A 20,997-nucleotide genomic window follows, 5' to 3' on the forward strand; every position below is an offset into this window, starting at 1 on the left:
ATCCGTGGAGGCTCGAGGATCAAAACTTCAGGATGATCCTCACCTATGTGTTGTTTTATGTTCACATGGGCCACGAGAAATCATGGCCAAAACCAAGGTGGAGAGTGAGGGAAACAATTAGTTCACATACATGGAATGAAAAAGAATATTGGGCATGGTCTAGAGATCCCACAAAAGTCTTAATTCTACCCCTACAGCTACGTGACTGCACTAGCAACATCCAAACAAGACTTCTGTAGGCAGCAGTCCAGAGCTCGTGAGCCTGTGCACAGTCACTGGGAACTTTAATTAGCACTGATAAGACTTCCACAAACACAAGATACCAACACAGAGAGTGGAATTCCTTGACCGTGTAAATGTGATATCAAATAAACAGTAATGACGAGCCAAAAAACGTATGTAAGTAACTGTTAGCCAAAGAACAGCGGTTGTTTTGACCTAGTTCAATTCGGTTGTTGTGAGAAAACACTAACCAAAAGCAACTTAGGGGAGGAGAGGGTTATACTTCCAGCTCACAATCCACCCTGAAGGGAAGTCAGGGCTGGAGCTTAATTGGAAACCAAAGGAGAGACCATGGAAGGCTCCTGCTCACTTTCTGCTAGCTTTCCAATAGAGCCCAGATCCACCTGGTTCAGGATGGCACCGCCCATAGTGGGCGGGGCACTCTGACGTCAATTAGCAATGAAGAAAACGCCCCCACAGACTTGTCCACGGGCCAATCCGATCAAAGCGTTTGTCCAATCAGGGTTTCCTCTTCCTAAGTGACTGGGTTGTGCTCCATCAACAATAAAATGCTAACTTTTCTCTTTTTTTTTTTTTTGTTTTGTTTTTTTGTTTTTGTTTTTTTCCAAGACAGGGTTTCTCTGTGGCTTTGGAGCCTGTCCTGGAACTCCCTTTGTAGAGCAGGGTGGCTTCGAACTCACAGAAATCCGACTGTCTCTGCCTCCCCCAGTACTGGGATTAAAGGTGTGCGCCACCACCGCCCGGCTAAAATGCTAACTTTTCTCTTGATTGTTTTTGTTTATTCGACTTTAAACAAAATGCATGCTCAGTTTAATGTATGAAACTAAACAGAAAGAAAAATAATTTCACCCTGCCCCCAAAACTCCATCACCCTAAGAAAAAACAGCTGGCAACAAACATTCACTCAAATATCAGACTTGTTTTCTCTTTGAGGTCTCAAAATCATAGTACCTTGTACCCATTACTCTGTACTTTGCTTTTCTCTTAAAAAAAAAAAAAATGAGGAACATCCTTTCACTTTACCATACAACGCTCTAATTTTTAGACTGTCTTTACCATATTTGACATAAGTAAACAGTACATTCCCCAGGTCCTGTTAATATGTTTATTTTTAATGTTTTTACTTTTAAAAGCATGGCTAGAACCAACATCCTTAAAAATCTCTCTTTACTTTTGCAGAAGTTCCCAAAACAGGAGCAAAGGGCAAGGATGTTTTTATTCTGTCTCAGTAGATAAATAATACTCCCAAGTTCACACTGAAAACATTGCACAAATTACCACTTGGGAGAGTAATGCTTGTTTGTGTGTATGTGAGAGAGAGAGAGATTTAACGTCCTTCCTGTACAATCAACCAGTTTCTCTCCCCGCTCTGTGAGGTATGAGGGACACACTGCCTTCCCCAGGATTCTTCTTCCTTCCTGTGGCTTTTGTCCTTTTGCATTCTTGAGACAGCACCCTGTCACCCTGCTACCGAGATTTTCTCCTACACATTTTTTTTTTACTTTAATTTCACTGTTGAGTGTTGTTCTGTGCCCTTCTACACTTTACAGACCCAACAGAAGGGCAGAGCCCTGGATCTGGAGTTGTAAGGAAGCCAGGAGTGCTGTCTGCCTCTCTCATGAAATCTCTTCCATCACCAGACTCTGCCCCCTACCTCTCCAAGGCGTGAAGAACAGATTCGCTTTGTTTTATCATCAAAGGGTTAAAGGATTCTTTAAGAATCTCTATCTGGAAGCCATCTCAGGGAAACAACTGGAAAAACTGCTAGCACTTCATGATAAAAAAAAAAACAGATAAACTCAGGAGCAGAGAAGGAAGCTCAGACAAAAGGATCTCATGTTCTCTGGCAAAGAGATTTTATGAGAACACAGCCTTCTTACCGAGGTAATAAACAGTGGAAATACAATCTCATTAACATATATTAACACAAATATTCACCCAGAGTAAAATTTGGCAATATGAGCTTTGCAACCTTGTTTAATGATGAGATTTTTTTTTTTTTTTTTTTTTTTTTTTTAGTTTTTAGTTTTTCGAGACAGGGTTTCTCTGTAGCTTTGGAGCCTGTCCTGGCACTAGCTCTTATAGACCAGGCTGGCCTCGAACTCACAGAGATCCGCCTGCCTCTGCCTCCCAAGTGCTGGGATTAAAGGCGTGCGCCACCACCGCCCGATGAGATGGTTCTTTAAGAAGCTAATTTCACTTGCCCAAGGCAGAGTTACAATGAGAGCCCAACACCACACTTACACGTGCTGTTAGAAAATTTCTATCCTATTTTCAAAACGTTATATCTTCAATTGATTGAAATTGAATTCTTCAGGTTCTTAAAGGTCAAAAGAACTTCAACACTGTTACAAGGAGTCCACATAAATAAATGCCATCCAACAGCCAACGACTTAGTTTGTGTGTAGTGGCGGTGCACACCTTTAGTCCCAATGTTCAGGAGGCAAAGGCATGTACGTAGCTGTGTGAGTTAGAGGCCAGCCCGGTCTCCATAACCAGTTCCAGCTAGGGCTATACAGTGTGACTCTGTTTTAAATAAATAGATTAAATAGTGTTTAAAACGAGGAGAGCATTAGCATGCCCTCTGGGAGCCTGGTGTCCCTGGAAGACAGAGTAAAGGAGTCATTCCAGTAACACACACCAAACGCCACAAGAGAGGCTGTTCAGGAAATGCTAAAATACTGGAAAAGGTGGGTAAAGGCTGCCAGGAAGAGGGCACGTGAGGTGGATCTAAAGGACTGGCTGGGGGTAGAAAGATGCATGGGGGTGGGGGAGTGGAGATGGAGGCTGTAGGGATAGTCCATCATGACGGGAAGGCACGTGTCCATGTTTGCTTCTCTCATCATTTTGACAAAGCACAGATTCAACCAACTCATGGAGGAAAGGAAGTATTTGGCTTACAGGGTTTACAGTCCACCATTGAAGGAAGCCAAGGCAAGTATTCAAAGCAAGAAATGGAAGCACGGTGGAGCCCTACTTACTGGCTTGCTCCCAGGCTCACGATTAGCTAGCTTTAGTATCCAGTTCCAGGCACACCTCCCTAGGAATGACACTCCTCACGGTTGCCTGGACCCTCCTGCGTTAATCAGAAAACAAGAAAAATCCATAGAACATGCTCATGGCCCCTTCCGTTGAAGGCAATTCTTCAAAGAAGGTTCCCTCTTCCCGGGTATGTCAAGTGGGCAACTAAGATTAGCCATCACAGGCATCCTGGCACACATGCTGGCAGAGAAGCATTAGCAGCTGGTCACATTGCATCTGAGTTAGGAAGCATAGAGGTAGATGCTGGGGCTTGGGTCGCTTTGCTTTTTTATATTATGTATAAGACCCCAGCTCATTGGATGATATCACTCAATGTTCCTTATGCTCAGGGGAGGACTTCTCACCATAATAAATTCATAATAAAAAAATCTCCCTTACAAAACAAAAAAAAAAAAAAGAGTTTTGTCTCCTAGGTGGTCCTAGATGTTGGCAAGTTGTCAATCTATATTAACCATTACAAGGTGGAAGGAAGGAGACATCGGAGATAACCGATCTAATAGCTCAGGGAAGCCAGAAATACCTACACCAAAGCCTAGGAACTGAAGGGCTGTTCCCAGGCAGAACGGAGAGGATGTGTACTTCATGGGAGTGGGGCAAGGCTACACTAATGACTCAGATGCCTAACTGGGGTACAGGATGTTCACCAACACACAGATAAAAGGCATCTTCAGGAAACGGCATGAATAAGCATCCGGTATTTGCCCACACCTCCGGAGTCTTCATCCACTTCTAGTCAAACTCATTCACAGGGAGGTTCTACAAGACGTCATGTACCAGCTGTGATGGACAATGTCCCCACAGGTGGGATTTCAGAACCTGGAGACTCTTTACGTGGAAACTGCAGCAATCATTTTGGCAAGCGTCTACAGATGCCCTCATAGAAGGTACTGCCACTCAACGGGACAACTCATTACACAGTTCTTCCAACCCCTGATGGATGACTGGCTGACCATCTGACATTCCCAGAGCCACTCAATAGACTTCAGTTACCATCTTTATGAATCTAAGCCGCATACGTCCTGCACAAGAGGAGCTCAGAAATCCAGAAAGATTGCAGTGAAGAATGTGGCCACAAGGAGAATTGAATTCTGGATGATGCACCTGTTAGCCTGTTAGAGTTAGAGAGCACAGCCTTCCGGCCCAGTCAATACAAAAAATAAAGGCACAATGTGGGCTGGAGAAAGAGCTCAGAGGCAGAGCACTACCTGGCCCGCAGAGCCTTAGGTTTCATACACAGCATCCATCTCTCTCTCTCTCTCTCTCTCTCTCTCTCTCTCTCTCACGCACATGCGCGCACACACACACACACACACACACACACACACAGAATTAACATTGCTAGAATCTCAGTGAGATGTGAAGACAATTTTTTTTAAATCAAAATTTTAAAGTCTCTGATTAATGGCTGTGATGATATTTTCTAATGGGTTTAATGATGAAGCTGCTATCCTGAAATGAGTGAGACATTTGTTAAATCCGTTTTAAAAAATCACACATATTTAAAAAATATGCACAGCCATATGAGCAGACTGTAAGCAACCTCAGTCAAATAAATTAACTAACTAATCACAATTCCACACTCTTCGGTAGGGTTTCTAATGCCGTGATGAAACACGGTGACCAAAAAGCAAGCTGGGGAGGAAAGGGTTGGTTTGGTTCATACTTCCATATTGTAGTCCATCATCACAGGAAGTCAGGACAGAAATTCAAACAGGGCAGGAACCTAGAGGGCAGGAGCTGATGCAGGGGCCATGGAGGGGTGCTGCTTCAGCCTACTTGTTCAGCCTACTCTCTTATGGAACCAAAGACTGCCAGCCCAGGAATGGCCCCATCCACACTGGAGCTGCCCCTGACCCTATCACTAATTAAGAAAATGCCTTACAGCCCTGCCTACAACCAGATCTTTATGGAGGCCTTTTCTTAATTGGTGTTCCCTCTTCTCAGATGACTTTAGCTTGCGACACGTTGACATAGAACTATCTCACACAACTCGCCCCTTGTCAAATCGACACACAAACTCATCACCTGCCAGGCAGAGGCGGCACACCTTTAATTCCGTCAATGGGGAGACAGGTGCAGGCAGATCTCTGAGTTCAAGGCCAGCCTGGTCCACACTCCAGGACAGCCAAGGCAATGCAGACAAACCCTGACTCAGGAAAGAAAAAAATCGGGCTTGAAAGATGGCATAGAGGTTAAGATCACTGACTGTTCTTCCAGAGGTCCTGAGTTCAATTCCCAGCAACCACATGGTGACTCCCAACTGTCTGTAATGAGATCTGGTGCCCTCTTCTGGCCTGCAGGCAGAACATTGTCTATGTAATACATAAATCTTTAAAAAAAAAAAAAATAAGTGACCACCTTTCCTTTCTCATTCATCCCCAAAATCTCAAATTAAAAATAAATAATCTTAAAAATCACAATCTTTACAAATTCAAGCACATTAAAAGCTCAGTCTCTTTAAAATAGCCAAACAAATTCTGTAAAATCCAAAACATTAAAAACTCCCTTACATCCAAGGGAAGTACTTGTGCACAGTTACAATCAAATCAAATCAGTACCTCCTAAACCCAAGTGGAAATTTAAGCACATGTCATTTTTAATTAAATATTTAGTAAAGTGATTGTAATTCTAGAAAATCGGGTAGTGCCAAAGGCTAATCAAGCTGGATTATCCAAACTACTAAAACAACAAGGAACATATGTCAGAGTTAGAGTCTCGCTGTATAGTCCAGGTGCGATGGCTCTTCGTGGCCGTCAACTTGACTACATCTGTAACTAGCTAAAACCCAAGCTGCTGGGCACACCTGTGAGGGATTTTCTTTTTAAATTAGATCATTTGAAGTGTGAAGATGCTTTTAATATTGATCTTCTGAGGTGGGAAGATCCATCTTATCAGATCTTCTGAAGTAGGAAGACCCACCTTTGATCTGGGCCACCCCTCACACTGACAGCCTACATAAAGGACACGGAAGTCTGCTCACTTTGCCTTCTTTGTCTCGCTCTCACTGGCAAGTCCATTCCTTCAATGGCATTAGAGCCTCCTTGAAGGGACTCTGCCCAGCCTGAGCATGGCAAACAAGGTCCTAGCAGGCCTTGTCCTTCTCCCCTACTCCCTCCGCCTTGCTTAAAACTGTTAAATTATATCCATAAAACTAGCCACCCAGGTCTGTTCTCTCATTTGGCCCCTTTCTCCTCCTGAGGCTGACTACCAAGGAGGTCCAGCTATCAAAGTATTGAAGCCCAGCAATCAAAAACCCCCTTTCGGCTCACTTAATGAACATATCCAATGAAAACTAAACACCTCTGTGTAGAATATTATTTTAACTGGGCAAAGATGTGTTTGTTGTATTTGTTTCTGCTGCAGAATAATACTTAAACTGTGAAAAGGGCATGTTACTTTTGGTCAGACTGAGTTTGTTTAATGATGTAAGAATGTGTGTTTAATGATGTAAGGATATGTTGTGTAGGGATAAGCCCTCCCCTTGGGGGCGGGCTGCCCTCGGGCCTATGTTTACTGATAAATTGGGCGCGCAGACGCTGCTCTGCCCTTCCTGCCTGCTCCGGGTACTCCGCTGGAACCTTGGTTTCGTGAGTCTGGTTTTGTCATTAAACTTGTTCAAATACCTATTATCATTGGTCCTCATTAATCCAACCGCCACAATGTTGCAGCTGTTTCATCTTGCCTGCCTAAAACAAAGCACATGATTGGTCTAATAAAGAGCTGAACAGCCAATAGCTAGGCAGAGAAAGGCTAGGCAGGGCTGCCAGCCAAACACAGAGAAGCAGTGAAAGCAAGATATTCAGAAGGTAATGATTCCCAAGGCAAAGGGCAGATAAAGATACATAGGCTAGTTTAAGTTAAAAAGGCTGGCCAGTAATGTGCCTAAGCTAGATGGAGCATTCAGAACTAAAAAGAAGTCTTTATGTCATGATTTGGGAGCTGGTTGGTGGCTCATAGGAAAAGCCTGGTGTACCTCCTCCTAACATGGGGTTTTCCTTTTTACCTTTATAGACTGCCCATTTGCCTAGGGGTCAAGTCTGTCTATCCAGAGGTAGTCCTTTGTCCCTCCAGGACAAATATCCCTTTCCCTTTCTTCCTGGGCCTCTATCTCCTGTTTGTCTCTTATGCCCTTTGTCTCTTGGGGGCAAATAAATCTCCTTTGTGCTGAGAAGTTGGTCTTGGGATGTCTTATGCCAATACTTTATTGCTTCTTCAGGATTCTGGTGTATAGTGAAGACGAGCTGAGACTTGTGGACTAAACAACTGTTGGATTGTTATACCTTCCATTGGTAGATTGCCATTGTTGGACTAGCTGGACCATAGCCTGGAAGCCATCCTAGTAAACCCCATGCAGTCTATAAGTTCTGGTCCTTTAGAAAACCCTGACTAATACATCACACTAGACTCACTCTTGGGAGTTAGCAATCTCTTGCCTCGGCCTCTCTAGCAGGTACAAGTACATGTATACACAACCTAGCCCAGTTTAGACATATGAATTTTTAATTCACACAAGCAATCTAATGCTTATAGCCTTGCCCTCTTACTCCCTCACCCAGTGCCATGCTCTTAAGAGTCACACATGAGCCTTGCTTCCTCTAATAAGGAAAACTTCACCGTGTGTATCTACCATCCTCCTCCCCTCCTCCTCCCATCGAAGTTCCATCCTTCACCTTCCATTACGGGTCTAGCACTATGACTCAGTATGGAAGACCACTTACTATGCAAGCCTGATGACTTCACTCGCCAGCATCCACATTAAGGCAGAAGGAGAAAACTGACTCCACCTTCTATCCCTGACACCAGTCTCAGCACAGTGGAGAGAGAGCTAAGACTTGGCCCCTGGGGATGGAAACTTCTGGGTCATGGAGAGCCATTTAGCCTGACAATGGATGCCAGTTGTTTCCTAGAAGAGCTGCCCTGGCCAGTGCTTCTACGGGCAACAGATGGGAGCCGCTTGGGGACTCCCCACCCCACCAGGCTTTGTCAGTTACCAGCTCAAGGAGAATCAGGAACAGGTCACTCTGGACCCTGGTTTTACTTCAGTACATCCCAAGTACCTGTCACAGATGCCATGAAACAGATAGAAAGCAGTAACAAGGGAGGATTTCTACAAGACCGTCATGGTGACTCACGTGTGTGCGCAGTCAGATTCCCGCACCCTTTTGTTCTTACAAGGATGATTTCTATCCTGCCCACCCCTCCCACCAGAGAGGAGAGGGGAAGGAAAGGAAGAGAGAAACAACAACAAAAAGACAAGGGGCTTTAAAAATGAAACTCTCTCCCAGAGAGCTAAGAATGAAGAGACTTGAAAAAGAATCAGGGATAGGGTGGTGGTGGCGAGCACCTTTAATCTCAGGAGGCAGAGGCAGGCAGATTTCTGTGAGTTCAACAGCAGCCTGGTCTACAGTGCGAATTCCAGGACAGACTCCAAAAGCTACACAGAGAAACCCTGACTCGAAAAACAACAGGAAGGGGCTGGAGAGATGGCTCAGTGGTTAAGAGCATTGCCTGCTCTTCCAAAGGTCCTGAGTTCAATTCCCAGCAACCACATGGTGGCTCACAACCATCTGTAATGAGGTCTGGTGCCCTCTTCTGGCCTGCAGGCATACATGTAGACAGAATATTATATAATAAATAAATAAATATAAAAAAGAAAGAAAAACAACAGGAAGGAAGGAAGGAAGGAAGGAAGGAAGGAAGGAAGGAAGGAAGGAAGGAAAAATGGGGGGACATGAAGGAAACAAGACAGGTTTCCTCTTTTATCACCCCCTCATTTACTTAATCGATTGTTTTATTAAGGATTGATGACATTTCTGGCTCTTAACTAGTACTAAATTATCAAAACAAATGGACGTACCATACATGACCGGATTTTACCCAGGATTGAATTTTGAACCGATTTTACCCCTAGCTGTACCTTCTTTAAAGGTAAAGAGAAGGGCCCAGTACAAGAATTGTGCTGGGTGTTAAAGTGTTAAAGGGGCAACCCAGCTGCCGGTGAGTCACAACAGCTATCTTGGAAACAGTATTTCCAAAGCAGCCCACATTCTTCAGTCTGCAACAGCACCCGAATTAACTCTGGTTCTGCCTCTTTCTCCTGCAGGTCAAGTCCAAAGTGCATGCTCACACTGGCTTTCCAGGAGCCTACTTGCCTTAGAATTATCTGGAAGTAGTGAGAGTCTGTCTGGTCAAAGGCATGACAGAAAGCTTACTTCTTGTCTTAAAGGCCATGCCATCTGGGATTGTTAGCAGATTCTACCAGGTGGTGGTGACAGTTTATTTTGAGACAAATACTACCTAGTCAGAACTAAAAACATAAATTTCATTGGTTGGTTATTTCTTGCCCATCCTAAGACATTTGGAAAGTAATCCCTGTGGTATGTCTCCAACAGGAAACTAAGAGTTAATTCCTTACAAACATCAAAGAATTGCTTATAATGTCATATCTCCACCACGCTTGCCTGGTTAACAAGAGCCTGACTGATTCCCTGTGATAGATGAATCCCTTGGAAGAGTCTGCCCACACTCCCGCGTGCTGAGGCAAGTGTCCAAGGTGGCTTCAAGCAGAACTGAGGATTCCTGAGATGGTACCCATGTCTTTTAGAGTCCAGTCAGAAAAAAATATACAGTACCCTCAAAGAGAGGCTCCCCTTGATTCTAATAATACTTTGGTCTCCAACTAATAACTAGCTGGGTTTCAACATTCCTAGGATGGCGCCAAAAGTGCTGTAGAGCTCAGAGCTAGCACGTGCAAGACCCTGAGTTTGATCCCCAATGTGGGAAAGAAAAAAAAGGTCTACTAGAAAGTAGACAATATCATAAAAAAATTAAAAACCGTATAATGCTAGCCATGGGATACACATATTTTCACAGTCCCAGCTCTCAGGAGGCTGAGGAGAAAAACAAGTTCAAGTTTAGTCTGGGATCCAAAGCCTGCATGACCTAGCCTTGGGGTGGAAGAGGAGGGGTCTATAAAATAGATAGAATGTAATTTAATATGTGAAAAGGGCTTCCACTTGATATTGGATAAACAGGAAAAGCTGCAATTAAAAAGCCCCGTTGTTCTGGGTCCCTTAGTGTTAAACCAGCCTGTCACTGGCATTCACACTGGGAAGAGCCAAAATCAGAAACACAGGAACAGCCCAGGTAACACCCATGGGGAAGGTCACATCAGGCCTGGCCAAGGTCATCAGTAAACTTGCTCTTTTCAAATGGCTAAAATTTAGGTAGAAGGAGTTCGGGGAAACTGTAGCAAGGCTGACCATCCGAGCATATTTGATCTAGCTGAGAATTACTCTCATGTAAAAGAACCAGGCAGTCATTTTCATCAATGTCCACCAGTTTATTCAAATGAATACAAATATCATTTATAGGCTACAATGTCTCATGATCTCCAATTGAGAGTGTAGCATGTCCCACAATTGCATTGACATGATGTATGAGAGGTACGTACAAGTTGGGCATCAAAATGGATCATTTGAAGCCTGAGAAGATGGCTGGTTTGGTAAAATGCTGGCTGTGCAGTCCTGAGCTGAGTTCAGATCCCAGGGGCATAGGTAAAGCTAGACATAGTGAATGAACATCTGTTACCCCAGCTCTAAGATCAGATGGGAGGTGGAGACAGGAGAATGCCCTTAAACTCTGGGGCAACCAACCTGGTATACACCACAACAATCCTGTCGCAGACAAGGTGGAGGACAAGGAACCAGCATCAGAGGTTATCCTCGGGCCAGCACACAGACACACACAGAAAAGATTGTTTAGTGGGTTGTCTTGAATAGCTGCCCAATTACAGGTGATCTCTATGGGGGAAAGCACCTAGACACAACACAATCATATTCTTCTCAGTTCTCAGAACTCACAGGCCCAATGAGCTCACTAGTCACCTGTAGCGAGCGGCGTGGTGTCACACCTGATGGAGATGTATAATCAACTCCTGAGATGGCTAAGGCCTGACCTATGCTATGATCATGCAATGATTATCAGCTGTCTGCATATGCGTGAATCTATGGGCAGTGCCCACCTGGCAGTTCGGGGTTGGTAGCCCATGCCTACTTAAGGGCTGGGAGACATTTGCCCAGGGAGAGAGGAGAGACAGGGAGAGGGAGAGAGAGGGAGAGAGAGGGAGAGAGAGGAGAGAGAGGAGAGAGAGGAGAGAGAGGAGAGAGAGGAGAGAGGGGGGGAGAGGGGGAGAGAGGGAGAGAGAGAGAGAGAGAGAGAGAGAGAGAGAGAGAGAGAGACAGAGACAGAGACAGAGACAGAGACAGAGAAGGAGATAGATTGTTGTGAATAAAGTCCTGAAAACTGCTGCAAGAAGAGCTCCGGGTGTTGCGTTTTCCTTGCTGGTCGAGGGTGAACGCGACAGTCACCGTGAAAGGAAATACAGGCAGGTACTGAATAAAGAAAAACCACAATGCTGATAGAGCCACCCCACAGAAATGTAAACAGACTCAGAACTCGGCGTTTCCCTGGATCCCAAACAGAGGACCTGTCTCTGCTAATACACAATGCATGGATTAGGAAATGCATTTCTTTGAGTCTTAACGAAAAAGATCCACAAATGAACGGTCACCACAACCCAGACACAGCTCATTTCTTCACCCGAAGCTGATTGGATAAAGAGAACCTGGCTCTCTACACGTGAGTGGATGGAGGTGCCAGGATGGTAACGTTTCAGACGTAGTTTAACTTTGCATTCCCCTCCTGCATAGAACATGTGCTTCCTTAAAGGCGCAGTGAATGGCTTGAGCCCAGGTCAGCAGATTCTGCAGAGTCCTGAAGTGCTGGGGCAGCAGTCTGCCTTCACCCTGAGTCCGCTTCCCTCACGCTCCCTACTCTGAAGCCTACTTGGACTGGTCACCTCCTGCTATAAGAGCCGATGTAACCACCCTAGGGAGATAGGACACAGCTTCTATGAGAACGTGACCACTTCCAAATTTAGACAGGCCACACCTACTCTGCAACAAACAAAATCAAAACTCAGAATCAGATTGCAAGAAAATGCGCGCGACACTTTTGTGAAGATTGAAGCGTCTTTTTAAGCGTTCTAGATTCCCGGGAGCGTCGGGGACGCGCGGGGCGGGGGGGGGGGCGAGAAACTGAAGGAATCGGCTAACAGACGTGAAGCTAGGTACACCAAGGTTTCGAGCCTGCTCCAAGAAGTACTTTTAAAAATGTAGTATTTGTCGTTTTCCTGAAGTAGATCATGAATACACAGATTTCTTTTTAGTCTCAAAAAGCGAGCGAAAGAGGTATTTTCCTCCTCCTGACACGCCCCCTCCCCCCCTCGCGCGCCCAGCTCCCACTCTCCTCCCCTCCCAGATAGCTGTGGTTTCTTGGGTCCGCTTCGGGGTGCCTTTCACGCACCCTCGTTACCCTACTCTGTGCCTACAATGCTGACAGCCTCGGGCCTTAGAGGTGTCCCGGCTGTGGGGCCTCAGCAAAAAGACGGGAAGCTACCGTCGTGTTCCACAAGCACCTGGATTTTTTTTTCTTTTTTTTTCTTGGCGCAAGTTGCTCTCGGATGCCAGAGATGGGGGGCGGGGGAGAACCCACCTCGAGCCGCCCCCTTGGCACTGCTGCCGTACCTGAGGCTCTGCATTTTTATGCCCTAATTTCGAAAGCACACTGCCTTGCCCCTCCGTTCCCTACTAAGTCTCTCGACTCACCTTCAAAGAGGAAAAAAGAAAGAAAACCCAGTTAACTTTCCCAGCCAGGTGACTTCCCCATTAAAGGTGCAGCGGACCCGGGCCGCGTAATCAGGCCAGTTCGGCATGGCGGTGAGCACGAAACCCAAAGACGCCAGACGCAGCTGGGCCCGCCCGGAGCCCCACTCCCCGAGTTGCTTTTTCAGCGCAAATGTTCGGAGTAAAAGCCCCAGGTCCTGGCCTCCCTCCTCCCTGGGGACGCCGGAGCTGCGGCGCCGGCTAAGAGCTCGCGCTCCCAAAAGGAGCCAAAACCTCGTTCCACGGTCTGGGAGCAACGAGCACCTCTCAGACGCCCCCCGACCCCCAGCAGGAACACAGGGCTCCCGCATCGTCCCTGTGTCTCCTGGTCTCCCGGGATCACAACCCCAGCCCATCATCGCTGCGGAGGTTGGGGGGGGTGGGGGCGCAGCCACAGGTGGGGGCGCTCACCTGCTCAGGATCAGGGCTCCCCATGCCCACAGGGGACGAGGTGCCCGAGCAGGCCATGCTGTGGGGACCCGCGCGCTCCTCTCCTTCCAGGAACTCGGCTCTGCGCCCGTCTCCGCGTGTCTTCACCCCCTAATCCAGGAACTTCACCCCCGGGAGGAAATGGGGGGGGGGGAAAAGTTGGGCCGCCGCTCGAGAACGCGCAGCGCCGCCCCGTGCCGTCTCCTCCCCCTGCAGGGCGCCGCCAGGTGCTGTGCGACCGGCTCGTGGGGGGCGGGCCAGCCAGGTGGAGGCGCGGCGACCCGCCCGGCCCCGCAGCCGCCCGAGCATGCCCAGTGCCGCGTCCTCTGCAGGGTCCCGGGGACTTAGAGGGTTCGGTGGCCTTGAGAGGGCCCGGGGCGTTCGAGGAAGGTCGGGGAACAGAGCAAGGGTCAGTGCACACCCCGCTCCACCTGAGCGGACGGAATCCCGACAGTACCCACCCCCCACGATGCTAGCAAGGTCCTTCCTAGTTAGCAGCTGGATAACTGTTTGAATTTAAGAGGACAACGGGCAGCGATGTAGCTTTCGCTTATAGTGTTCATTTTGAGTGTTAAATCCACGGGGCAGCGGTAACTACAGGCACACCCCCTCCGAAACCTAATTCCAGTCTCGAATTCACGCCACCTGAGGACCGCTTGGGGCTCCGACGGCTCCAGCTAGATATCCAGAAGAGCCCCCATTCCAACCCCATACCCATCCCGGTGGGAGGCATGGAATGAGCCCTAGTCAGCAAGGAAGCCAGGAGTCGGATCTCGGAATGTCCGCGTCTAGGAGGTCAAATGACAAGATTCAGCTGGCTGTCCAGGCCACTGGGCACATCAGTAGAACTTATCCTGGTGGATGAGGATTTGGAAGAGGAAAGCATCTATTCTAGGCAGGTGTCTGTCAAAGGGAACCTCTCCCAGCTTAGCACCAATCAGCTCGAGAGACACAGCCAAAAATGTAGTCTTCGCGTCCTGCCCCCCCCACCACCACCACCACAAGCACACCATCTGATTCAGTTTTGGCTGTAAAGATAAACGTTTTCTCTCAACCAGTAGCCAGACTCCATTTTTTTCTCACACGGAGACAGCCACACTAGCACCTGGAGGCTAAGTAGACTGGAAACATTGTTTCCATTGTTCGCGTACATTGTTTATCGTTACTTTTGCTTTCTTTGTTTCTGGCAAGTGAAAGTGATGGGATCTGAAGGCTCCTTGTTAGGCAGTTAATGGGGGTGAAACAAGTTTTGTTTTTTTTTGGGGGGGGGGAGTTTGTTTTTCTTTTTTCTTTTTCTTTGTTTTAAAGCTAAGTAATAGTTCTGGTGAGGCCAAAGGCCAAACTACGACAGAAATTCTGAAGGTTGCAGCGTGTTTTGGTCAACTATTGAAAAGCACGGTAATTACATCCGACCCAGAGAACTCTGCAGGGAGTTCCCTGCAACTCTGACCTCCCAAGCAAACCCATAGCTGACACAGAATGTGTGGGCCCTTCCTTGACTGTGTATCCACCGACTCTGCTGAGCTTCTAGCCCATGTTACCACATTTGGTCCTGACAGAATCTGTGTAAGACAGACAGCAGGATCTGAACCTAGTCTTTAAACCATTCATTGCTTTCAGAATTTAGGAAGTCCCTAAGACTGTGCATTTTACATTCTGTTATATGTGTTACTGGTCCACGAGGAAAGGGAACTTCCTTTTAACTTTCCAAATGCATTTATGTGTCCAGGCAAGCTTAATGACCCCTGGTATCATTCCATGGTCTTGGCAGGTCTTATTAAGGCCCACGAGGGCAAGGACACTGTCTTGCCTCTCCTACTGTGCTTGAATGGGTGCTTTATTCCCTCAGACACTGGATGCGGGAAGCTGACCACACAGACTGGAGAACAGCATTGCATTGGGAGAGCCCAAACAAACACAGGTATTTTACTAACCAGCACCCTGGCACTGACTCAGCCACCACAAGAGGCCAGCAGCAGTCAGAAGAACAATAGAAAAAGGGAGGGGGCAGAGAGGAGACAAGAAGTTAATGCGAGGAGCAGCCCCTAGCGGGCTTCAGAAAGGGGGGTTTTCCTGCAGGGCCTCTCTAGTCTGTTTATCTGGCGCCTTGTTCTGAGAAGCGCTTGTGTTTGGGAATACACAAGCCTCTTTCCCTTCTCCTGAGGCAGCCTGTGTTGCACTTGTAAAAGCAAGCAGCTGGCTACAGCTTGAAAGATCACAATGGAGCCAGGTGAGGTGGCTCAAGCTGGTTGTGTCCAATACTCTGGAGGCTGAAGCAGGAGGTAAACCAAAACGGTCAAGGCCAGCCTTAGACAATCAGTAAGTTCAAGCCTGGCTGAAGAGTGAGAGACCTGGCAACCCTCCCCTTCCTCAAAAAAAAAAAAAAAAAAAAAAAATACAGCTAAACCACAACCTTTTCCATCCAGCCCATGATACCCTATAGTACTGACCTGCTCTATCCTTCCCATTATGGCCAAATATCCCAAATATCATAAACCAGCAGCAGTGGACGCTGATGGGACAGGTCTGCTTGCTTAGACACCTTACTATGCCTCTGCCTTTCCTCAGCTAATGATGCCAGGCACCCAATCAGAGTCGACTGGCTTGCTGCATGCATGAGGGACTTTTCCAGGCCACTTACTAGACGACGCAGGATATTGGATATACCTCCTACTTAATCAACTTCTGGGATTTGTTTGGGCCTCCTTCTGTCTTCTTGCTTCCATCGTTTGCTGTCTCTCTGACCCACTCTTGGGCTAGATCCCCAGCCCTCTTTTATACTATTTATTTGGAGACTGTCTCACGGGCTTGGCCTTGAACTCACTATGTAACTCAGGCTGGCTTTGAACTTAAGGCAATCCTCCCACCATGCATGATTTACTCTGCATTTATTTTTTATTTTTATAACTCATTTATTTATATTGTTTGTGCATATTGGTGTTTTGCCTGCATGTATGTCTGTGTGAGGATGTCAGATCAGACAGTTGTAAGCTGCTATGTGGGTGCTGGGAATTAGAACCCAGGTCCTCTGGAAGAACAGTCAGTCGTCCTAACCTCTGAGCCATCTCTCCAGCCCTGCATTTCTAAGTTCTGGGTTCTACCCCCAGTTCTCTCTCTCTCTCTCTCTCTCTCTCTCTCTCCCTTCTTCCCTCCCTCCCTCCTTCCTTTTCTCCTCCTCTTTACCCTTCCCCACTGTATCGCTGTCTTCACCCACAGGTTGCCATGTCTTGCAAGCATTGACTTCATGCCAGGCCATACCAGTTGGCATGTACCATCACAACTGCAGTGGTTTCCGAATTTTGGGTACTGAATCTGCTCTTGCTCTAATAGTGTGATTTTCCCAAACATCGAATGGACTCACAAGAGTAAGAACTGTTAAGCTTTTGTGCCGACCCTCTCCATCCCTCAAGAGAAAAAGCTCACCCTAAGTGCTCCAGTTCTACTCCCTCCACAGAATCTCAGTGGCTCTTCTCCATCCCTCCGCCCTGTCCCAGGGGTTCCACGCGCAGCCATCACGAGTAACTTGCTGTCCCCCAAGGTCTCCCCACAGTGGCCATTCTCTGCTCCGAAAGCCCCTTTCAGAGCCTCCAGCTCTCCCCTAAGCCCAGTTTCTCTCTCCAGCTATAAAGCCACTATTGCTGTACTGCATTCCCACCCCCAAGGAAACCTTCTAGATCCCTTTCCTGTTGATGCGGCTCTTTGCCATTCCTTGGGTATTCGTAGACAATGTCACTGTGGTTGTAGAGTGTATTGTAGAGTGTTTTTATGCAGTTCGGAAATCTAATACATTGTGCTGGGTAGTTTTATGTCAACTTGGCACAAGCTACAGTCATCTGAGAGGAGGGAGCCTCAGTTAAGAAAAGGCCTCATTAAGATGGGGCTGTAAGGCATTTTCTTAATCAGTGATGCATAAGGGAGAGCCCAGGCCATTGTAGGTGGTGCCATCCCTGGGCTGGTACTCCTAAGTTCCATAAGGAAGCAGGTGGAGCAAGTCATGGGGAACAAGACGATAAACAGCACCCTTCATGGCCTCTGCATCAGCCTCTGTCTTCCAGGTTCCTGCTCTGTTCGAGTTCCCGTCCTGAATTCCTTCGATGATAAACAGTGTATGGAAGGGTGAGCCAAATAAACCCTTTCCTCTCAAACTTGCTTTTGGTCATGGTGTTTCATGGTAGCAATAGAAACCCTAACTAAGATGTATATGTGTATGGATAGATACATCTATATCCAAATTGATTATTAGCCATTTGTAGGTTTAGTGTGATATTCTTGGGGTTTTTTTTTGTTTGTTTTATTTTTTATTTTTTGTTTTGTTTGATTTTTTTGGTTTTTCGAGACAGGGTTTCTCTGTAGCTATGGAGCCTGTCCTGGGACTAGCTCTTGTAGACCAGGCTGACCTTGAACTCACAGAGATTTCCCTGCCTCTGTCTCCCAAGTGCTGGGATTAAAGGTGTGCATCGCCACCACTATCCAGCCCGATATTCATACTTTCAATGATACATTTGACCTTACATTCTCTGCATCCTTCCAAGGGATGTATGACACACAGATTGCACATTGTATCTCTTTTGAATTGTAAACACAGTTGCCTTCAATGCTAGAGCTTGGGTTTCTCTTCAGATTGCACAATTTGGGGAGCCATTTTTTTTTTCCAGTACCTAACTGGCCTGGGTCACCTTCAGATAATCTTATCACTTTAAGCATGTCTTTTGCTTGTCCAACCCCCCAGCACAGAGCACACGGTCTCACTTGATAGAAGTTTGCTGAACAAACGAAAGGTATGCTTAAGAACTTGGCCCGCCTCCCTAGGACAGATTCCCAAGGTCGAAACCCGATACCCTTGCTTCACTCGCAGCTGTGCCCTCCTCTGAGTGACACCATACCTTGCTGGCACGCACATCAGATTTCTCTCTGTGCAATAGTGGGTTTCATAGCTGTCGCTGTAGAAAAGCTAGGATGTAAGAGGGAAAGTGGTACCACTAGGTCAACCTTGGTGTAGCAGAGTTCTCAGAGCCCACCATAATTACACGTGAAGAATAGGTTTGGGTGAAGGATGGAAAGTAGAAAGGGAGAAGGGGAGGGTGGGAAAGGTGGTGTGGGAGTCAGTGAGAGAACCTAAGACACCCTAGGCACTTGCTGGAAGCTGTCATTTCACGGTGTCTGTTACAGTTGTGTAGTACAAGCATTGCATCCCTTAATGTAATCTTCCTTTTAAATTTGTCTTTAATTCTGTGTATTGGGTGGATGGGAGGGGGTATGCGCACATGACTGCATGTGCCTGTCTCCACAGATGCTGTGGGACAATAGTCTTATACCCTGTCACTTCTATTGTATTGTTTTAATGAAACGCTGATTGGCCAGTAGCCAGGCAGGAAGTAGAGGCAGGGTGAGGAGAACAGAAGAATTCTGGGATGAGGAAAGAGTCAGTCTGCAGTCGACTTAGAGGAAACCAGACACAGAGGAAGCAAGATCAGAATGTCTCACTGATAAAAGGTACTAAGACACGTGGCTAACATAGACAAGAATAATGGGCTAACTTAAGATGTAAGAATTAGTTAATAAGAAACCTGAGCTAATAGGCCAACCATTTTATGGTTAATGTAGACCTCTGTGTGGTTCTTTGGGACAGAACAGCTGCAGGACCCAGTGGGACAGAAATCTCTGTCAACACACGGAAGCAGACAAAACAACAGAGGACTGGATATTCAATTAAAATACTTCTTTGAGGGGCTGGAGAGATGACTCAGAGGTTAAGAGCACTGGCTGGCTGTTCTTCCAGAGGTCCTGAGTTCAATTCCCAGCAACCACATGGTGGTTCACAAGGATCTGTAATGAGATCTGGCGCCCCCTTCTGGCATGTGGGCATACATTGAGGCAGAATGTTGTATACATAATAAATAAATAAATCTTTAAAAAATTACTTCTTTAAGGGGCCTTGAACTCTCCCTAGCTCCTGAGAGTGTGCCTGACTCCAATTCTTCCTTTTATTAATCATGCCCTTAGGATTTTGTGAGGTTGTTTTTTCTTTTGCTTGTTTGTTTGTTTTATTTTACAACTATCACGTAGCTCAGGTTATCAGGTGTGGACCACCATATCAGGGCAGTGCTGTGTGGTTTTGCTCGTGGTTTTTGTCACTGTCCTTTCCAAGTGTTACTAGCAGGATTGAACTTGTCAAAAAGACATTGTTTTTTTCATATAAAACAATAATAATACAATAGTTCTTTGCTGGGTGACACCCAGTCTCACCCAGATTCACCTGCGGGGCTTGCCCAGCTGCTCTGCTCTGTGTCCTCAGGAGTGGGGCTGGACCCAGATCAATAAAAACTCTCTGTCTCTCTCTCTCTGTCTCTCTCTGTCTCTCTCTCTGTCTCTCTGTCTCTCTCTCTCTCTCTCTCTGTCTCTCTCTCTCTCTCATACACACATACACACACAGAGAGAGAGAGAGAGATGTTTTGCCCACACTGGCATTGTGAGTCTCCTGCCTCAGCCTTTGAATGGTAGGATTATGGTTATGAACTATATATATATATATATATGAACTATATATATACATATACTTGTATACTCCACACAGGATTGGAATCTGGGATCAGAGCCTAGTGTCACTCCCGTCAGAAACCAGATAATTCTAGCACAGGCTCAGGTGAGCACTCTGTCTCCAAGGTAACACCCTAATGAAGGGGTCAGCTGGCCAAAGGAGGAAGGAGAAGTGAAGTCCACTACTCAAATGGACAATGACTGCAGAAGTGATCGTGGCTAAGGACCAGCTTTCTTCTTGGGTACGTCTGGGTGGCGAATTCTGAGTGTGACAGGACAGAAGGAAGTAACAGGCAGTAAACCAACAAAAGGTTGGGGGTGCCACCAGAGAGCAAATTCCAGAAGACTGCAGGGTAGCTTGCTTGAGAACAGGAGCACGCTGTCATCCAGTCTAGCAGAGACCCGAGGACAAGGGCCTCGCCTCTTGCTGGCTCAGACATTTGTTTGAAGTGAACAAGTTCCGTCTACAGGAAGTGTGAGGAGAGCATGCAGCTAAGCAGTGAAGTCGTCTGAGGAGAAACTGGCCAGAAAGTCATAGAAACTTGTTAAGGAGAAACTGGCCAGAAACTCATAGAAACTTGTTAAGGTAATTCTCAGACAACGAAGAGTCTTCGGTTGGAGGTTGCCTTAACTACAGTTTCACCACGGTGGGGCGCACGGTCCAGCAGGAGTCCTCTCTCCTCGGAAGTCAAAGCGCATAATCTGAAAAGAGAGTTTGGGGTGCTCCGAGTTTCTCAGATTATCATGAGACACAGATGCAGGAACTGGTTCTACCTGGAGACTGTGTCTCTCAGGACACATTTGGCAATCACAAGGGCTCCGTATGTATAGCTCAGACCCATTTCACAGCCAGAGTTGGTCTTGAATTCCTGCTTGCTCTCAAGTGCTGGGATTACAGGCACATGCCACTGTTGTGTGACATTTTATTTTTTTATTTTATTTTATTTTATTTGTGGGATCCCGCTACCCAGCTCTCCAGTAAATCACACATACAGAAGCTTACTATTTCTTATGAATGCCC

General features: G+C 46.6%; 1 protein-coding gene across 4 annotated transcripts in view; it reads right to left on the reverse strand.

The window, feature by feature from the left end:
* Nucleotides 1-13,650, reverse strand: part of Ank3 (ankyrin 3) — a 526,650-nt gene extending 513,000 nt beyond the window's left edge. For 3 of the 4 annotated variants that reach the window (XM_050142456.1, XM_050142430.1, XM_050142438.1), the window contains exon 1: nucleotides 13,422-13,635. In XM_050142456.1, the coding sequence (XP_049998413.1) occupies nucleotides 13,422-13,478 (57 nt within the window). In that variant the 5' untranslated portion in view covers nucleotides 13,479-13,635. Of the gene's footprint in view, nucleotides 1-13,421 lie in introns of all 4 variants that reach the window. The other variant, XM_050142496.1, reaches the window with a different exon arrangement.
* Nucleotides 13,651-20,997: the final 7,347 nt, after the last annotated feature.

Source organism: Alexandromys fortis, unplaced genomic scaffold, assembly GCF_014885135.2.
Source record: "Alexandromys fortis isolate MF-2015 unplaced genomic scaffold, M_Fortis_MF-2015_v1.1 scaffold_9, whole genome shotgun sequence".
NCBI classification, from domain to species: Eukaryota; Metazoa; Chordata; class Mammalia; order Rodentia; family Cricetidae; genus Alexandromys; species Alexandromys fortis.